This window comes from Giraffa tippelskirchi, chromosome 11 (assembly GCF_054371585.1).
Source record: "Giraffa tippelskirchi isolate mGirTip1 chromosome 11, T2T-mGirTip1v1.2.pri, whole genome shotgun sequence".
NCBI classification, from domain to species: domain Eukaryota; kingdom Metazoa; phylum Chordata; class Mammalia; order Artiodactyla; family Giraffidae; genus Giraffa; species Giraffa tippelskirchi.
The window spans coordinates 100,155,054-100,172,064 of record NC_137285.1 but is presented as its reverse complement, the minus strand read 5'-3'; the positions used below and the strand labels follow the sequence as shown (position 1 = coordinate 100,172,064).

The 17,011-nt window shown below is 38.9% G+C and overlaps 1 protein-coding gene and 1 non-coding gene across 3 annotated transcripts in view; one reads left to right on the top strand and one right to left on the bottom strand.

Annotated features, from left to right (window-relative positions):
• The window catches only part of LOC145527198 (NXPE family member 2-like), a 35,320-nt gene extending 19,310 nt beyond the window's left edge, over positions 1 to 16,010 (bottom strand). The window contains exons 1-2 of one of the 2 annotated variants that reach the window (XM_081544798.1): positions 15,833 to 16,010; positions 6,686 to 6,791 (exon numbers count right to left, since the gene is read on the bottom strand). In XM_081544798.1, the coding sequence (XP_081400924.1) occupies positions 6,686 to 6,791; positions 15,833 to 15,855 (129 nt within the window). In that variant the 5' untranslated portion in view covers positions 15,856 to 16,010. Of the gene's footprint in view, positions 1 to 6,685; positions 6,792 to 8,756; positions 8,783 to 15,832 lie in introns of those variants that run through there. The other variant, XM_081544799.1, reaches the window with a different exon arrangement.
• Positions 9,691 to 9,762, top strand: TRNAC-GCA (transfer RNA cysteine (anticodon GCA)). Its single transcript has one exon. It is a non-coding gene; the product is annotated as a tRNA-Cys (tRNA).
• Positions 16,011 to 17,011: the final 1,001 nt, after the last annotated feature.

Sequence of the window (17,011 nt, the reverse complement as noted above, 5' to 3'; positions counted from 1 at the left end):
GCTGCAATGGCCAGCCCTTCCAGTTAAACAGAAGTGGTGAAAATGGACATACTTGCCTTCTTTACGATCTCAGGGATTGGGATTAAGTATTCAATCTTTCACCATTAAGAATTATGTTAGCTGTATATTTGCTATGGAGGTTCTCTTTCATTACTAACTCGCTAAAGGTTTTGTCATAAATGACATGTGAATTTTGTCATTTTTTTTTCTGTATAAATTGATATGATCAAGTATTTTTTTTTTTTTAATTTTAAGTAGCTTGTTGACATGGTTGACTATATTGCCTGATTTTTAAAAACATTGACCCAGCAATGGTATTCCTGGAATAAAACCCAGTTGGTTATGGTATATTATTCTTTTTATATATTGCTAGATTTGATTTGTTAATATTTTGTTGAGGATATTTGCACCTGTGTTCGTAAAAGATATTGGTCTGTTATTTTATCTCCTTGTACTCTTTGGTTTGGGCATCAGCGTAATGCTGGCCTAAAAACATCATTTGGGAGTTTTCCTTTCTCTTCTATCCTTTGGAAGAAGAGACTGTGTAAAATTAGTGTTATTTATTTTTTAAGTATGTGATAGAATTTTACCATGTAAAATAACTATCTGGGCCTAAATATTTCTTTTTCAGAAGAGTTTTAACTATGAATTTTATTTATTTAATTGAGCTAGAACTATTCAGAACATCTATTTATTCTTGGGTGACTTTTGGTAGTTTATGGTTTTTAAGGTATTCATCCATGTTATCTAAGCTGTCAAATTTACCTTCATAGAGTAGTTTGTGGTTTTCTGTTATCACCCTTTAATGTCTGTAATTTCCTTAATAATGTCTCTTTTGTCAATTCTGATATTGGTTATTTATGCCTACTCTTTCTTTTTTCATTATCAGTTTGGCTAAAGCTTGATCAGTTCTATTAACCATTTTAAAGAACCAACTTTTGTTCTATTGATTTTCTCCATTGTATTTGTTTCCAATTTTAATGATTTCTACTGTAATACTCATTATTTCCTTCTTTCTGCTTGCTTTTTCTTGTTCTTTAAGATGGAAATTAGATTATTGATTTGGTATCTTTCTTCTTTTTTAAAATAACCACTTAATTTATAAATGAGTTATACATGAAAGAATAAAGAACAAATTCAAAAGCATAGTTGTTGACTTTTGCATTGCTCTTCTTTCATTTATAAATTTCACTCTAAGTACTGCCTTAGCTGTACTAGAAATACAACAAATATTAATGTTATATCACCTTTTTTGTTTAGCTCAAAATGTTCTCTCATGTCCCTTGAAGCTTATTCTTTGATTCATGGATTATGCAGAATTGTGTCACTTAATTTCCGAATGCTGAGAGACTTACGAGTTACTGTTCTGTTACCGATTTCCAGTATAATTTCATTATAGTCAGAGAACAAACTTTGTGTAATTTCAGTCACTTTAAAGTCTATTAAGGTTTGTTTTATGACTTTAGATATGTTCTATCTTGGTGAATATTTTATGTGCACTGAAAATATCATATATTCTGCTATTGCTGGGTGAAATGTTCTATAAATGTCAGATTCAGTTAATTGTATTCTTTAGTTCTTCTATATTTTTCCTGACTGTTTTAGATTCCCAGGGCTGCCATTACAAATTGTCACTAATTTGGTGGCTTAAAACAACATAAATTTATTCTCTCACAGGTATGCAGGCCAGAATTCTAAAATCAAGATGTCAACAGAAATGATTCCTTCTGGGCGTTCTGAGGGAGAGTATACTCCATGCCTCTCTCCTAGCTTCTGGTGGATGCTAGCAGTCCTTGGTATTCTTGGCCTACAGAAGCATCACTGCCATCTCTGCCATCAGATTCATTTCACCTTACCCTGTAAATCTTCTCCCTTCTCCTCTTTTAAAAAGACACTTGTCATGGGCTTTAAGGTCCACCTAATCCAGGATGATTGCGTCTCAAGATTAGAATCTAAGATGCAATTAAAGTTGCTAATCAGCTGACCTTAAAATGGGGAATATTGAATTATATTGAATTATCTAGGTGGGCCAAATGTAACAGGGGTCCTCAAAAGTAAAAGGGGGAAAAAAATAAAGAAGGAAGGCAGGGGAGGGAGAACCAGAGAGATGGCTAAGAAGAACTTATAGTCTTCATCATTAAAAATCCTGATAACTTCCAAGCAGCCCTCAACATCCAGGAGGCAACTCCTCCAATAACTGAAATTTTTTGTTCCTAAACTTTAAAAATCTAAAAAAGTAGTGAGGGACTTCCTGGTGGTCCAGTGGCTAAGACTCCATTCTCCCAATGCAGGGGCGTGGATTCGATCCCTGGTCAGGGAACTAAATCCAAGATCCTGCATGCCACAATGAAGACCTGGTACAGCCAAATAAATAAATAAATATATTTTTAAAAATTCTTATTTGAAGAAAAGATCCAGGGCTTCCCTGGTGGTTCAGTGGTTAAAAAATTCACTCACCAATGCAGGAGACACGGGTTTGATCCCTGTTCCAGGAAGATCCCACATGCCACAGGGCAGCTAGCCCATGCGCCACAACTACTAAGCCTGTGCTCTAGAGCCCAGGGACCTGCAGCTACTGAACCCTCACACCACAGCTACTGAACCCACATGTCCCAGAGCCCATGCTCAGCAAGAAGAGAAGCCACTGCAATGAGAAGCCCATGTACTGAAGCTAGAGAGAAGCCCCCACTCACCTCAGCTAGAGAAAAGCCCACACAGTAACAAAAACCCAGTACAGCCAAAGATAAATTAATTAATTAAAAAAAATTCTAATCCAAATAAATTTTTTAAAGTAGTCAGATAGAAATTCAACTTTCTGCTACCCTTCCCTACTAAATTGGACCCACATTTTTTCCCTCTACTTCCTATTTACTTCTGTTAACTTTTTCCTGTAAGAATTTAAATGTATTCACATATCTCCCATATTATACAAAGAATTGCTATACTAAAACTTTTGCTTATTCCCTAAACCTACCCAGTTAAATGTCTCGGGAGTTCTTGTCAGTCTCTTTCTCTCCTCCCACTCACTTCACAGACCAGTGCTTTTTTTGTTCCTAGGGGCAATAGCTTTAGCAACTTTTTTTTCTTTTTTTAAATTTTTATTGGGGTATAGTAGATTGTGTTAGTTTCAGGTGTATAGCAAAGTGAATCAGTTATACGTATATCCAGAGCTGACTCATTTGAAAAGACCCTGATGCTGGGAAAGATTGAGGACAGGAGGAGAGGGGATGACAGAGGATGAAATGGTTGGATGGCATCACCAACTCAATGGACATGAGTTTGGGTAAACTCCAGGAGTTGGTGATGGACACGGAGGCCTGGCGTTCATGGGGTCGCAAAGAGTCAGACATGACTGAGCGACTGAACTGAACTGAACTGAACTCTTTCTTCGATTCTTTTCCCATATAGGCCATTACAGAGTATTGAGTAGAGTTCCTTGTGCTGTATAGTAGGTCCTTTTTTTTTCACTCTGTAGCTCACCTAAGGAATTGTCACCGACATCAATAAGCTAAGCTGCCATTTATATTCTGATGATTTTAAATCCATTTTTCTAAACCACATCTTTCTTAGCTTCAGATTTGTATATTCAAGTCTACTGAAGCAACATCTCCATTTAGATGATCTAAAAGCACCTCCAACATAGACTGATCATATCTAAACTTGTCTGTTTTCTTCCGAAACTATTTCTCTGACTCTACTCTATACTTCAACAAATGGCATCACCAGCTAGGCAGTTGTACGTATCTGGAATAATTCCTACTTAATTCCACATCCTCACCCCTGCCCCACAGTCAGTTTATTCCTATCAATTCTAACTCAAATTCCTTGACTTTTTTCCATCCTCATATTTAGTACCTTATTTCAGGTCACCATTATATCTCACCAAGACCACTGAGCAGTCCTTATTTTGTAATTTAAAGAAATTTATTTGTTAAGTGCCCACCACTTATGTGCCAACCACTGTTCTGGGCACTTGGGATATACTAACAAATAAATAATGATAAAAATCCTTCTCTTATGGAGGTCACGTTACAGCAGGCCAAGAGAGACAATAATCAATGAACATAGTAAATAAGTAAATTATATAGTATTTTAGAAAGTGAAAAATATTATCATTATTTTTTAAAGTCAGAGTAAGGGAAATGCTAAGTGGTGGGGTGGGGGCCATTTCTATTCCTAAATAAAGATGACATTTGAGCAAAGACCTGGAGGAAGAGCATTAGCCACGTGAAAACCTGCAGGAAGAACAAGCAGAGGAATCGGCCAGTGCAAGAATGCCTTGGTCCAGGTTTTCTAAATCCTTTCATAAGAAAGCCTGACTAAGACACTGAGGCAGGAAATCTGAACCCTGCCACGTTTCCCCTGAAGTTGGGAGCATGGCATTTTTGTTTTAGAAATACAATCTCAGGATCTTGAACACAAAGATTATGTCCTATATCTCTGTATCCCTAATACCCAGTTCAGCCCTGACACACAATCTACACCCAACAAAGGTTTGTTGAATGAATGATTGGATCAGCTGAGACTGGAGGCAGGGAAATTATGAGAGGACTATTTCAACACCATAGATGAGAAATGACAAAGGACTTGACTAAATCAAGACTGTGGGGATGGAGATAAAAGGATAGATATGAGAGAAACAGGAGGTAGAATTTAGTGACTGATTGCTTGTGGAGAGAGAATTGGTTTAGTTGACTAATGGGCTGAGGCAATAGAGGAGACATAGGAGAAAGTGCAGAGAATTTGTTTCCATATGATTCTGTTTTGTCAAGGAGGGAGGCGAGGAAGAAGATAACCTCTGTGTGCTTTTCTCTGTGTTGGTAACACCAGTGAAACTGAGGTGGAGGTAACTGAGGAATGAATTCAAGAGTGAGGCACAGAAAAGATTTCAGATCTGGAAATGCGAAGGCAGTGATTCGCAAACTTCAGTGAGGGTGAGAATTGCTGGGGGGCTTGTTGAAACTTTATCATTTTGTTCATTTTTATTGGGGTACAGTTGATTTACAATGTTGTATTAATTTTCTGGTGTACATCAAAGTGATTCAGTTTTTTATATATATATAATATATATATACAATATATATATATATATATATATACTCTTTTTCAGATTCTTTTCCATTATAGGTTATTACAAGATATTGAATAAAGTTCCCTGTTCTGTACAGTAGGTCCTGTTGCTTTTCTATTTTTTTTTTTTGTCTGTGCTGCACAGCATGTGGTATCTAAAGCTCCCCAAGGAGAAATCAGTTCCCCTGCAGTGGAATCAGAGTCTGAACCACTGGACCACCAGGGTCCCTCTATTTTATATACAGTAGTGCATATCTGTTAATCCTAAACTCCTAATTTACCCTTCCCCCATCCTCACTTTCCCTTTAGTAACTATAAGATTGTTTTCTATGTCTGTGAGTCTATTTCTGTTCTGAAAATAACTTCACTTGTATCACATATTATATTCCACAAATAAGTGATATCATACAACATTTGTCTTTCTCTGACTTGCTGAAGTGAACTTAGTATGATAAACTCTAGGTCCATCTATGTTGCTGCAAATGGCATTATTTCATACTTTTGTATAGCTGAGTAATATCCCACTGAGTATGTATTCCACATCTTCTTTATCCATTCCTCTGTTGATGGACATTTAGGTTGTTTCCATGCCTTGGCTGTTGTAAATAGTGCTGTTATGAACATTGGTGTACTTGTAACTTTTCTGATTAGATTTTTCAAAACTTCATTTTAGAGATTTGTTTTTGGCAGCTTCAGGGTAGGGCTCAGGAATCTGCATTTTACACACACATGCACAAACACAGGCATTTCAGTGCAGAGTGTCCAAGCCTCATTTTAAGAGACACAAATATTTGTGGATGGGACCTGAGCATGTGAATTAAAGGGTACAAGCATGAACGAGAAGAGGATTGATGGAAGAAATCTAGAAAACACATATTTACAGAGGGTTCACAGAGAGGAAGCTTCTGGGCTGTGGTTTGAGAGCTCTACAGTTTACCAGTTTTCCATCATTGTCTGAACATTCTAGATTTGTGGTCCTTCTTATTTGGAGATGAGGGCCTGCATTAGACGAAGGTGAAATAGATACTTTGAAAAGAAGCTGGGCTCAAGTTTAGAAGAAGCTTGAATGGTTAAGGAGTTGATCTTCTTCAGCTCTACCCTCTGGAATCCACTGGTGAAAGTCTTTGATCAGGACAAGAAGATGATGAAAACAGAATTTTTGAAAGATCAGATTTGTACTCAATGGTTGAGAAGAAGAAAAAGTAAAGCAAAATCAGTTTTTTAAAAAGACTGAAGAAAAGGAAAATCAAGGAATATGAACTGAACTATGTAAAAAAAAAAAAACAACCACTGTGAAAAAGGCAGGGGCTGACACAGAGAGTTAATTGGATTGGAGGCTCAGAGGCCACAGTTGGAGAAAACGCTTAGGCAGGATGGTTAGCAGTCCCAAACACTATATAGAGGCTGAAAATCTACCTGTCACTCAAAAAATAATAATAATAGAATGCATATTGAACATAGGAATGCATATTGTCAAAGGAATTACTGCTGAACACAGGATCCTCTCATCCACATCTATTGCTAAGATTACATGCTTTTAACATTTAATTCTTGTGTTAATCACAGTGAACATTCCAAGTCATTCTGAAATTCTGAAAAAGGAAACAATTCCTACCTTTGTCTGGTCTTTGAGAGAGAAGTAAATGACCCAGAAAGCCAAGATAAACATCCACATCAGCAGTAATTTATGAGCTACGGTATTTGGAAACAAAGCAACGATCCTGTAAGAGAGGACAGGAAGTTATCACATGCTGAATCAAATAAACATGACGTTGGTCTGCGTACCTAGCTTCTTTCTCAGTTCACTTCAGTTCAGTCGCTCAGTCGTGTCCGACTCTTTGCGACCCCATGAATTGCAGCATGCCAGGCCTCCCTGTCCATCATCAACTCCCGGAGTTTACCCAGACCCATGTCCATCGAGTTAGTGATGCCATCCAACCATCTCATCCTCTGTTGCCCCCTTCTCCTCCTGCACCCCATCCTACCCAGCATTAGGGTCTTTTCCAATGATTCAACTCTTCGCATCAGGTGGCCAAAGTATTGGAGTTTCAGCTTCAGCATCAGTCCTTCCAATGAACACCCAGGATTAATCTCCTTTAGGATGGATTGATTGGATCTCCTTGCAGTCCAAGGGACTCTCAAGAGTCTTCTCCAACACCACAGTTCAAAAGCATCAATTCTGCGGTGCTCAGCCTTCTTCACCGTCCAACTCTCACATCCATACATGACCACTGGAAAAACCATAGCCTTGACTAGATGGACCTTTGTTGGCAAAGTAATGCCTTTGCTTTTAAATATGCCATCAAGGTTGGCCATAATCTTCCTTCCAAGGAGTAAGTGTCTTTCAATTTCATGGCTGCAATCACCATCTGCAGTGATTTTGGAGCCCAAAAAAATAAAGTCTGACACTGTTTCCACTGTTTCCCCATCTAGTTCCCATGAAGTGATGGGACCAGATGCCATGATCTTAGTTTTCTGAACGTTGAGCTTTAAGCCAACTTTTTCACTCTCCTCTTTCACTTTCATCAAGAGGCTCTTTAGTTCTTCTTCACTCTCTGCCATAAGGGTGGTGTCATCTGCATATCTGAGGTTATTGATATTTCTCCTGGCAATCTTGATTCCAGCTTGTGCTTCTTCCAGCCCAGCGTGTCTCATGATGTACTCTGCATATAAGTTAAATAAGGAGGGTGACAATATAGAGCCTTGACGTACTCCTTTTCCTATTTGGAACCAGTCTGTTGTTCCATGTCCAGTTCTAACTGTTGCTTCCTGACCTGCATACAGGTTTCTCATACTTTTCCCAAATAGGTTATGTTCTAAACAGCTGCTCTCTTCTGGGTTTCCAGGATGTTCCATCATAGGTTCTATTAGAAATCAGAAACAATTGTCCTCCCCAAAGAAAAGAACTGAACTGGGTGAAACAGGAAAGAAGTCCTCGTTCCTAACTCTCAGATGAACTTTCTCATTTGAGTCATATCAGGGCTCTCGCATTAATGGCTCAGCATGTGTAGCAAGGTTTTACAGCTGTTTACCCTAAGGAACACGTTTTTTTCTGGTGCCCTCTAATAAATTCTGGTCTCTAACTCTGTGTCTCACACACACACACACGTACACACACACACACATCGCACATATGTATTATCTGGTATCCTCTCTCCCTGGTGTTACCTGTTTCAGGAGGCTTCCTTCTAAATCTCCCTTTTGCTTTCTTAGGCAGCTTGTTTCCACCTTGGGTTTTTAATTGCCTCATGTTGAAGTAGTTGAGAAACATTGCCATAAAGGGCAAGAGTGTATTCTTTAGAGAAGGTCACTGTTGAGTGGCCAGAATTTTAGTTTGTTTTGCAAACACAGAATGCCAAAAGTATGTGGCAAAGAGCTAAATTATGGCAGCATTTCCCAAACTTCTTTTGCCTGAGAAACACAGTAAGATCATATCAAATCTTATTTCAGGGCACACACATACACGTGCATACACATATACAACACAAGTTTCCATAAACAATCCTATTCTTACTGCATGCAGTGTACAATGATATTTTCTAGTTTTTATATTTTGTTCTCTGTGACTATTTCATTTTAAAAGTATTTTTTCATGCCCCAACAAAACTCATTTTTATCCCCTGACGGGTCTATGGTTCTCCCTCCTGTTTCTGCCATTAAACGTACAAATAAGAGTTGGACAGTACCTATGAATGAATGTCTTCTCCATCATATTCTCTCACAGGAATTACAGCCGTCCAGACTTTCTTCAGATAAAGCAGTCTTTGCATTCATTTCGGGACGGGAGTTTCCCTATAAGCTTCATTGATCAAAAGCTGAAATACCATTGGTGGCTCAAGTGTGCCTCGTAGGATCACAGCCCTGCCTCTGCTCACTTCACAGAGCCAGAGAAAGAAGCCAGGAGGAGGAGGAAATTCACTTCAGAAAACAGACACATCTAATCCCAGCCCACGGTCACCTTTTATTGCAGTCTTACACTTTTTACGTATTTACATATTTACATAGTGAATTTCCCTTGCTTATGCCCTCATTTCCCTGTCACGTGGAATTAGTTACTTCCACAATAGCAGAAGTATCTGAAAAACTGGAAAGAAGAAAACAGCCTTTGACCACAGTTGCTGAATGACTAAAATTTGATTTGGCTGATTCTTCTCAATATTCAGGTTGTATTCTTTGTAAACTCTTCCCCTTGCTCTAAGCAACTACATCAATTAAGCATTCCAACAGTGATGATCTAAATTAAATCTCAGGCCGTAAGAGGAGGAGGCATAGGTCTAAATCCTACTGTACCGTGTGTCTGTAACAGGATATGAGAGCATCCAAAAGAGAAAAGTCTATGGACTGAGTCCGTAGAATTCTATTAGCAAAGAGTCAGACACGATTGAGTGACTGAACACGCATGCACGTTTACATGAAGATAACTATCGAGACGGATATCTAGGTAGAGATGTGTATATAGTTGTTGTTCTTTAGGCGCTAAATTGTGTCTGACTCTGCAACCCTATGGACTGTAGCCCACCAGGCTCCTCTGTCCATGGGATTTCCTAGGCAAGAATACTGGAGTGGGTTGCCATTTCCTTCTCCAGGGGATCTTCCCAAGCCAGGGGTTGAACCCAGGCTTCCCTGGTGGCTCAGAGGTTAAAGCATCTGCCTGCAATGCAGGAGACCTGGGTTCAATCCCTGGCTTGGGAAGATCCCCTGGAGAAGGAAATGGCAACCCACTCCAGTATTCTTGCCTGGAGAATCCCATGGACAGAGGAGCCTGGTGGGCTACAGGGTCCACAGGGTCGCAAAGAATCGGACACGACTGAGCGACTTCACTTTCTTTCACTTTCAGTTTTCCTGCATTGGCAGGTGGATTCTTTACCATTGAACCACCAGAGAAGCCCATATTTAGATAGACATATGTTTATTTCACACATATACTATATGTGTGTACATATAACGTGTGTGTTTGCATCTGTACCAATCTGTACATATAACTGTAAGAATATCAGGACTGTGATCACACAGCATGTAGAAGATTGGCACAGAGGTTGAGTAGATAATTTCCAAAGGAATATATTGAAAAAAAAGAGATCTAGATCCCACCAATTCTTCCCTGCCCCTTCTAGGGCATATTTCTGTCTATTGCCTTGTACTACTCGGATTGTGACAATGATAATAGTGGGTCCAGGATTCTTAAAGTAAACCCTAACAGCCTTCTCTCATGTAGAAATAAGTGAAAATACTTGGCTCCCTAAATTTTTGATGATAAATGTATGCTCTGAGCAGCAGCATAATTACCACAGTCCCTTAGATAAGAGCATAGTAAACAGACAAATGCTTTGTACCCCTAAAGTGTGTAATTAACTCATTTTGTTTATATAAGAGTTGCTGAGCTAGTTGGGATAGTTACTACCACCCTGGGACACAGAGAGGAGCTACAAAACTGGCCTGAGGTCACCGCGTCAGCAACTGAGTTGAGGTTAGAGTTCAGGTGAGGCTAGCTAGCCTTTGTTGTTGGTTTTTTGTGGAGTTTTTTGCATATTTCTTGTTTTTATTTCAAAATTTAAAATATTCACAGATGCAATATTATATTCATCAACATCCCCATGGAAGATGTACCAAACAAAGCAGACAGGTATTCCACAAGTACAGAATTACATATTTGTTAACCATGTGAATGTTTACCACTAGAGTTTATCTAGAAAAACACCACTTTATAAAAGAAAAAAGTGTTTGAGTGTTTCACTGAATTTCCATAAAAAGTGAGTTGCAGATAATTTCAGGAGACATCCTAAGTATTAGCACTTTTAAATTTCAGAATTTTATAGTAATCGTCTAATACACCCCCATCAGGAATGCGTAATAATTAATACTCAGTTCTTTCACTTTTCCCTTCAATAGCCAAGCCAGAATGTACACTTTTTTCCTGTTTTTCTTCCTGAACACATTATGTAGAATAGGCTGATCATCACAGTATCTTGACTGGCTAATGAGGTAGGAGCATTCTTTTTTCAAAAGAAGTTCTTAGGCATTGATGAAGCAAAACAAGAACAAAATTATAAGAGATTTTTTTCTAGTGGTTGTTCTTTAAATAAAATACCAAGAGCCCTGGAAATTGGTCAGATGCTACTTGTAGTTTAAAAAGACATAGAAGAAAATCTCTTTAGAGAGCCCCTGCTACTACACACATTCAAGGACTGACGTGAATTCAATTAATTTTGGCATTACCAGGAAAGAAACCATTGCCTCAAAATGCCACACTTTCTTCCTGGAAGAAATCTTACTAAGAAGGTAAAGTTGAAACAGAAAATAGTACTTTATCTTTTCTTTCCAGCACAAGTTATTTTCTCCTCTTTTAACCCAGTTCTCATCCCTTTCTAAACAAACAAGAGATTGGTAATTTCTGTATATTATATATTCAATAATATATCGAAATGAATTTACCAAGAACCTTACCAAAAATCTTCCAGAGAAACACTCCTTAGGTAAAAGTGTTAATGACAATGTTAAACAGCTAGAAAATGCCTAGGTAACAGATTTCAGCACCATCTCTGTACTAGCAGATTGTTTCAAAATGCATGTACCTCCTAATTTCACATAAACCTAGGAAAGTTACCCATTATTCCCTTTTCATTTGTACCAAAATCAGAGTTATGTGTTCTAACTACCCTTTCTGTATATATAATAAGGAATCTTGACAAATCTACCCAATTCAGTTACTATGTTCCTAAATGAGGGGGAAGTTTTCAAACAAGTATGATTTGTCTAAAATACGTACTCTGAACACTTTGGTACCTATTATGTGATATAGGCTAAAATATCAGAAAGGACGATTTATTTCCTCAATTAATGCATATATTAGGGTTACTGCTTAAAAACATTTCTAAAAAAATCTTAAAAATGGCAAAGAAACATAGCTGCCAGAAAAAAAACTAATAACTCCATGTGGCCTGGCAGACGGTTTTGAAATAAGTCCTTGACAATTCTACTATAAAATGCTTTAGACATAGTAATCAAACTTGGTATTATAGTGCAACTCTCTGATACAGCAGTAACCATTTGCGATTTGCTACCAAATGTCAGAAACAATTTTTCATGTCTTTAAACCTTTCTTTTTACTGTTCTATCTAGAACCATGTCCTGTCAATGTGATTAAAATATCAGTATGTCATCATCTAGAGTGAACAGAATTCCTTCCTCTTCACTGCCGCCTTAATCTGTCACAGTTCCTTTAAATTCTAAGGCACACCATGCCCTACTTATTGCTACAAAACCCCTGAAATCTGTGCCTCAGCCTATTTCTGCTTCATCATTATGGCTCAATGAAAATCATTTCAGAGTGCTAGCTAAAACTGAGTAACATTAAGTCTAGAATGCCACTGTCCAGTAGATGAACTGCAAAAGAGCCAAGTCTACTGAAGCAAAGGCCAAAAATCACAAATATGTGCTCAATGTGCTCTTTCCCCTAAAAACTGACATTTACTATAACAGTTCAGCTCAGTGATATCTTTGGCTGCCCATAATCCACACTCAATGTTATAAGATAAAATGTTAGGCCAGTAAGCTTTCATAATTTTTATTAAATGCTAGTCTAATGTACCAATATCTGATTTTATAGACATCATCCCATGGTGAGTATGTATAAGTGAAAGCAAATCAGACACCTAAGTTATTATTTTCTGCAGACTAAGCAATAAGATAACAAACTACACAGAATACTACAGGTAATGACATACATTTACTTGCTCGGAGTTTTCAAACAAGCCATGTTGTTTATCAAACTATATCTCCTAATACTTAATACAGTAGAATTAGTGATTGTAGTTATCATATATTTTACTTACAAGTACCTTATTGAGATAGCTTAACATTTTGACAGTTTCAGACTTTCCAAATTAGTACAACATATTCAAGAGCCAGGAGAAATATCAATAACCTCAGATATGCAGATGCTGCTGCTGCTGCTGCTGAGTCGCTTCAGTCGTGTCCAACTCTGTGCGATCCCATAGACGGCAGACCACCAGGCTCCCCTGTCCCTGGGATTCTCCAGGCAAGAACATTGGAGTGGGTTGCCATTTCCTTCTCCAATGCATGAAAGTGAAAAGTGAAAGTGTAGTCGCTCAGTCGTGTCCAACTCTTAGCGACCCCATGGACTGCAGCCCACCAGGTTCCTCCGTCCCTGGGATTTTCCAGGCAAGAGTACTGGAGCAGGTTGCCATTGATATGCAGATGACACCACCCTTATGGCAGAAAGTGAAGAGGAACTAAACAGCCTCTTGATAAAAATGAAAGAGGAGAGTGAAATCTTAGCTTAAAACTCAACATTCAGAAAACTAAGATCATGGCATCCAATTCCACCACTTCATGGCATATAGATGGGGAAACAATGGAAACAGTGGCTGATTTTATTTTTCTGGGCTCCAAAATCACTGCAGATGGTGACTGCAGCCATGAAATTAAAAGACGCTTACTCCTTGGAAGGAAAGTTATGACCAACCTAGATAGCATATTAAAAAGCAAAGACATTACTTTGTCAACAAAAGTTCGTCTAGTCAAGGCTATGGTTTTCCCAATGGTCATGTATGGATGTGAGAGTTGGACTATAAAGAAAGCTGAGTGCCGAAGAACTGATGCTTTTGAACGTGGTGTTGGAAAAGACTCTTGAGAGTCCCTTGGACTGCAAGGAGATCCAACCAGTCCATCCTAAAGGAGATCAGTCCTGGGTGATCTTTGGAAGGACTGATGTTGAAGCTGAAACTCCAGTACTTTGGCCACCTGATGCAAAGAGCTGACTGATTTGAAAAGACCTTGCTGCTGGGAAAGATTAAGGGCAGGACGAGAAGCGGACGACAGAGGATGAGATGGTTGGATGGCATCACCGACTCAATGGACATGGGTTTGGGTGGACTCCGGGAGTTGGTGATGGACAGGGAAGCCTGGTGTGCTGCGGTTCATGGGGTTGCAAAGAGTTGGACACAACTGAGTGACTGAACTGAACTGATTCAAGAGAAAGAGCAAAGGCAAAATGAAAATTGAACATGAAAATAAGATAGTTATTAGACGGAAACAGAAGTGAAGAAAAAGGAGGAAAGGGAAATATCACTTAGGTTGGGGGGAAAATAATCAAACAAGTCAGACATCTGATTAGAACAGATCAACTATGAATTTCACAAATCAAAAGTTTACAAATTCAATGCAAAGCAAACCCTTTTGAATGGAAAGGCTGAGCTGAAACTAAAAGGTAGATAAACTGTTATTTTTGGCCTTAAACAGTATCAACTCTTCTGATCAAAGAAGGCCACAACAGTTAAGATTGTATTACTTGATTTTATTTTACAGTAGGTGGGGGACACAAAAGCAATCCTCCTTAATGAATTTGACAATTAGCTTCACTGAGAACATTTTTAATAACGCACATTTAAAAAAAAGTATTCATCTTCTTTAAGAGATGGGAATACCAGACCACCTGACGTGTCTCTTGAGAAACATATATGCAGATAAGGAAGCAACAGATAGAACTGGACATGGAACAACAGACTGGTTCCAAATAGGAAAAGGAGTACGTCAAGGCTATATATTGTCACCCTGCTTATTTAACTTATATGCAGAGTACATCATGAGAAATGCTGGGCTGGAAGAAGCACAAGCTGGAATCAAGATTGCCAGGAGAAATATCAATAACCTCAGATATGCAGATGACACCACCCTTATGGCAGAGAGTGAAGAAGAACTAAAGAGCCTCTTGATGAAAGTAAAAAGAGGAGAGTGAAAATGTTGGCTTAAAGCTCAACATTCAGAAAACTAAGATCATGGCATCTGGTTCCATCACTTCATGGGAACTAGATGGGGAAACAGTGGAAACAGTGTCAGACTTTATTTTTGGGGGCTCCAAAATCACTGCAGATGGTGCTTGCAGCCATGAAATTAAAAGACGCTTACTCCTTGGAAGGAAAGTTATGACCAACCTAGACAGCATATTAAAAAGCAGAGACATTACTTTGCCAACAAAGGTCTGTCTAGTCAAGGCTATGGTTTTTCCAGCGGTCATGTATGGATGCAAGAGTTGGACTATAAAGAAAGCTGAGTGCAGAAGAATTGATGCTTTTGAACTGTGGTGTTAGAGAAGACTCTTGAGAGTCCCTTGAACTGCAAGGAGATCCAACCAGTCCACCCTTAAGGAGATCAGTCCTGGGTGTTCATTGGAAGGACTGATGCTGAAGCTGAAACTCCAATACTTTGGCCACCCCATGAGAAGAGTTGACTCATTGGAAAAGACCCTGATGCTGGGAAGGATTGGGTGCAGGAGGAGATGGGGACAACAGAGGATGAGATGGCTGGATGGCATCACCGATTTCATGGACATGAGTTTGGGTAAACTCCAAGAGTTGGTGATGGACAGGGAGGCCTGGCGTGCTGCGATTCACGGGATCACAAAGAGTCAGACATGAATGAGCGACTGAACTGAACCGATTGATCTTACAAATTGTTCTGCAATCCAAATATACAACAGCTTGGAAAACAATGTTTAGAAAACAAAAGCCAATGTAAAAAGACAAATTAAAACAACTAGAACAGTACAGGTTTTACATGTCTCTGATTTTACAGTTTTCTTACTGCATCATCAATGTCAGAAATCTGCTCCTTCAGCTGGCTTCACTGTTCAGGATGTAAAGATATACCTTTTCTTCCTAGTTTCATTTCACCTTTTGGATCCCTCCAATATTCTCTAATATCAATTAAGACTTTCCCTTTAAAGTCCCAAACACTAACATACCTCTTTTTCCCAATCTGAAACATGTTATCATCTCTGCTGCTGCTGCTCCCAGGATGACAGCGCTCTGGAAGTTTCACCAGTTTTTTGCTTCTTTACAGGTTTTTCTGGAGCAACTTGCTTTTTCCTCTTTAGGCTCCGCTCCAGTAGCCGAACTGCCTCCTGCTCACTCACTAGCGACTCTGAGGCTAGGCTCTGAGCTGAGTCTAGAGCTCCCAGCCCTTGACTTGGGCAAGCCTGCAGTCCACAGGAAAGGGTGTGGCAGGTTCAGGGTATGTTTCCACATCACAGAGACCAATTTGAAAGGAAATTAATGTCATGAGGGAGAGCTACTTTTGGTTGAAATAATAAAGCCTTGGCTTTTGCTTCTCAAATTAAAATTACTTTGCCCAATGGCAGGGATAGTATAAGGCCACATTAGAGGGGAAGAGGGTACTTATATACTCCAAAAGTACACTTTTCCTATAATGTTAATTTTACTCAATGATTTGGTGGGTGAGGGGGGATTACAAATGTTTAATTGGAAAATAACTCAGACAATTTGGTCAATTCATTATAGGGGACTGGAATGCAAAAGCAGGAAGTCAGGAAACACCTAGATTAACAGGCAAATTTGGCCTTGGAGTACAGAATGAAACAGGGCAAAGGCTAATAGAGTTTTGCCAAGAGAACACACTGGTCATAGCAAACACTCTCTTCCAACAACACAAGAGAAGACTCTACACATGGACATCACCAGATGGTCAACATTGAAATCAGATTGATTATATTCTTTGCAGCCAAAGATGGAGAAGCTCTATACAGTCAGCAAAAACAAGACCGGGAGCAGACTGTGGCTCAGATCATGAACTCTTTATTGCCAAATTCAGACTTAAATTGAAGAAAGTAGGGAAAACCACTAGATCATTCAGGTATGACCTAAATCAAATCCCTTATGATTATACAGTGGAAGTGACAAATAGATTTAAGGGACTAGACCTGATAGAGTGCCTGATGAACTATGGACAGATGTTTGTGACATTGTACAGGAGACAGGGATCAAGACCATCCCCATGGAAAAGAAATGCAAAAAAGCAAAATGGCTGTCTGAGGAGGCCTTACAAATAGCTGAGAAAAGAAGAGAAGCGAAAAGCAAAGGAGAAAAGGAAAGATATTCCCATCTGAATGCAGAGTTCCAAAGAA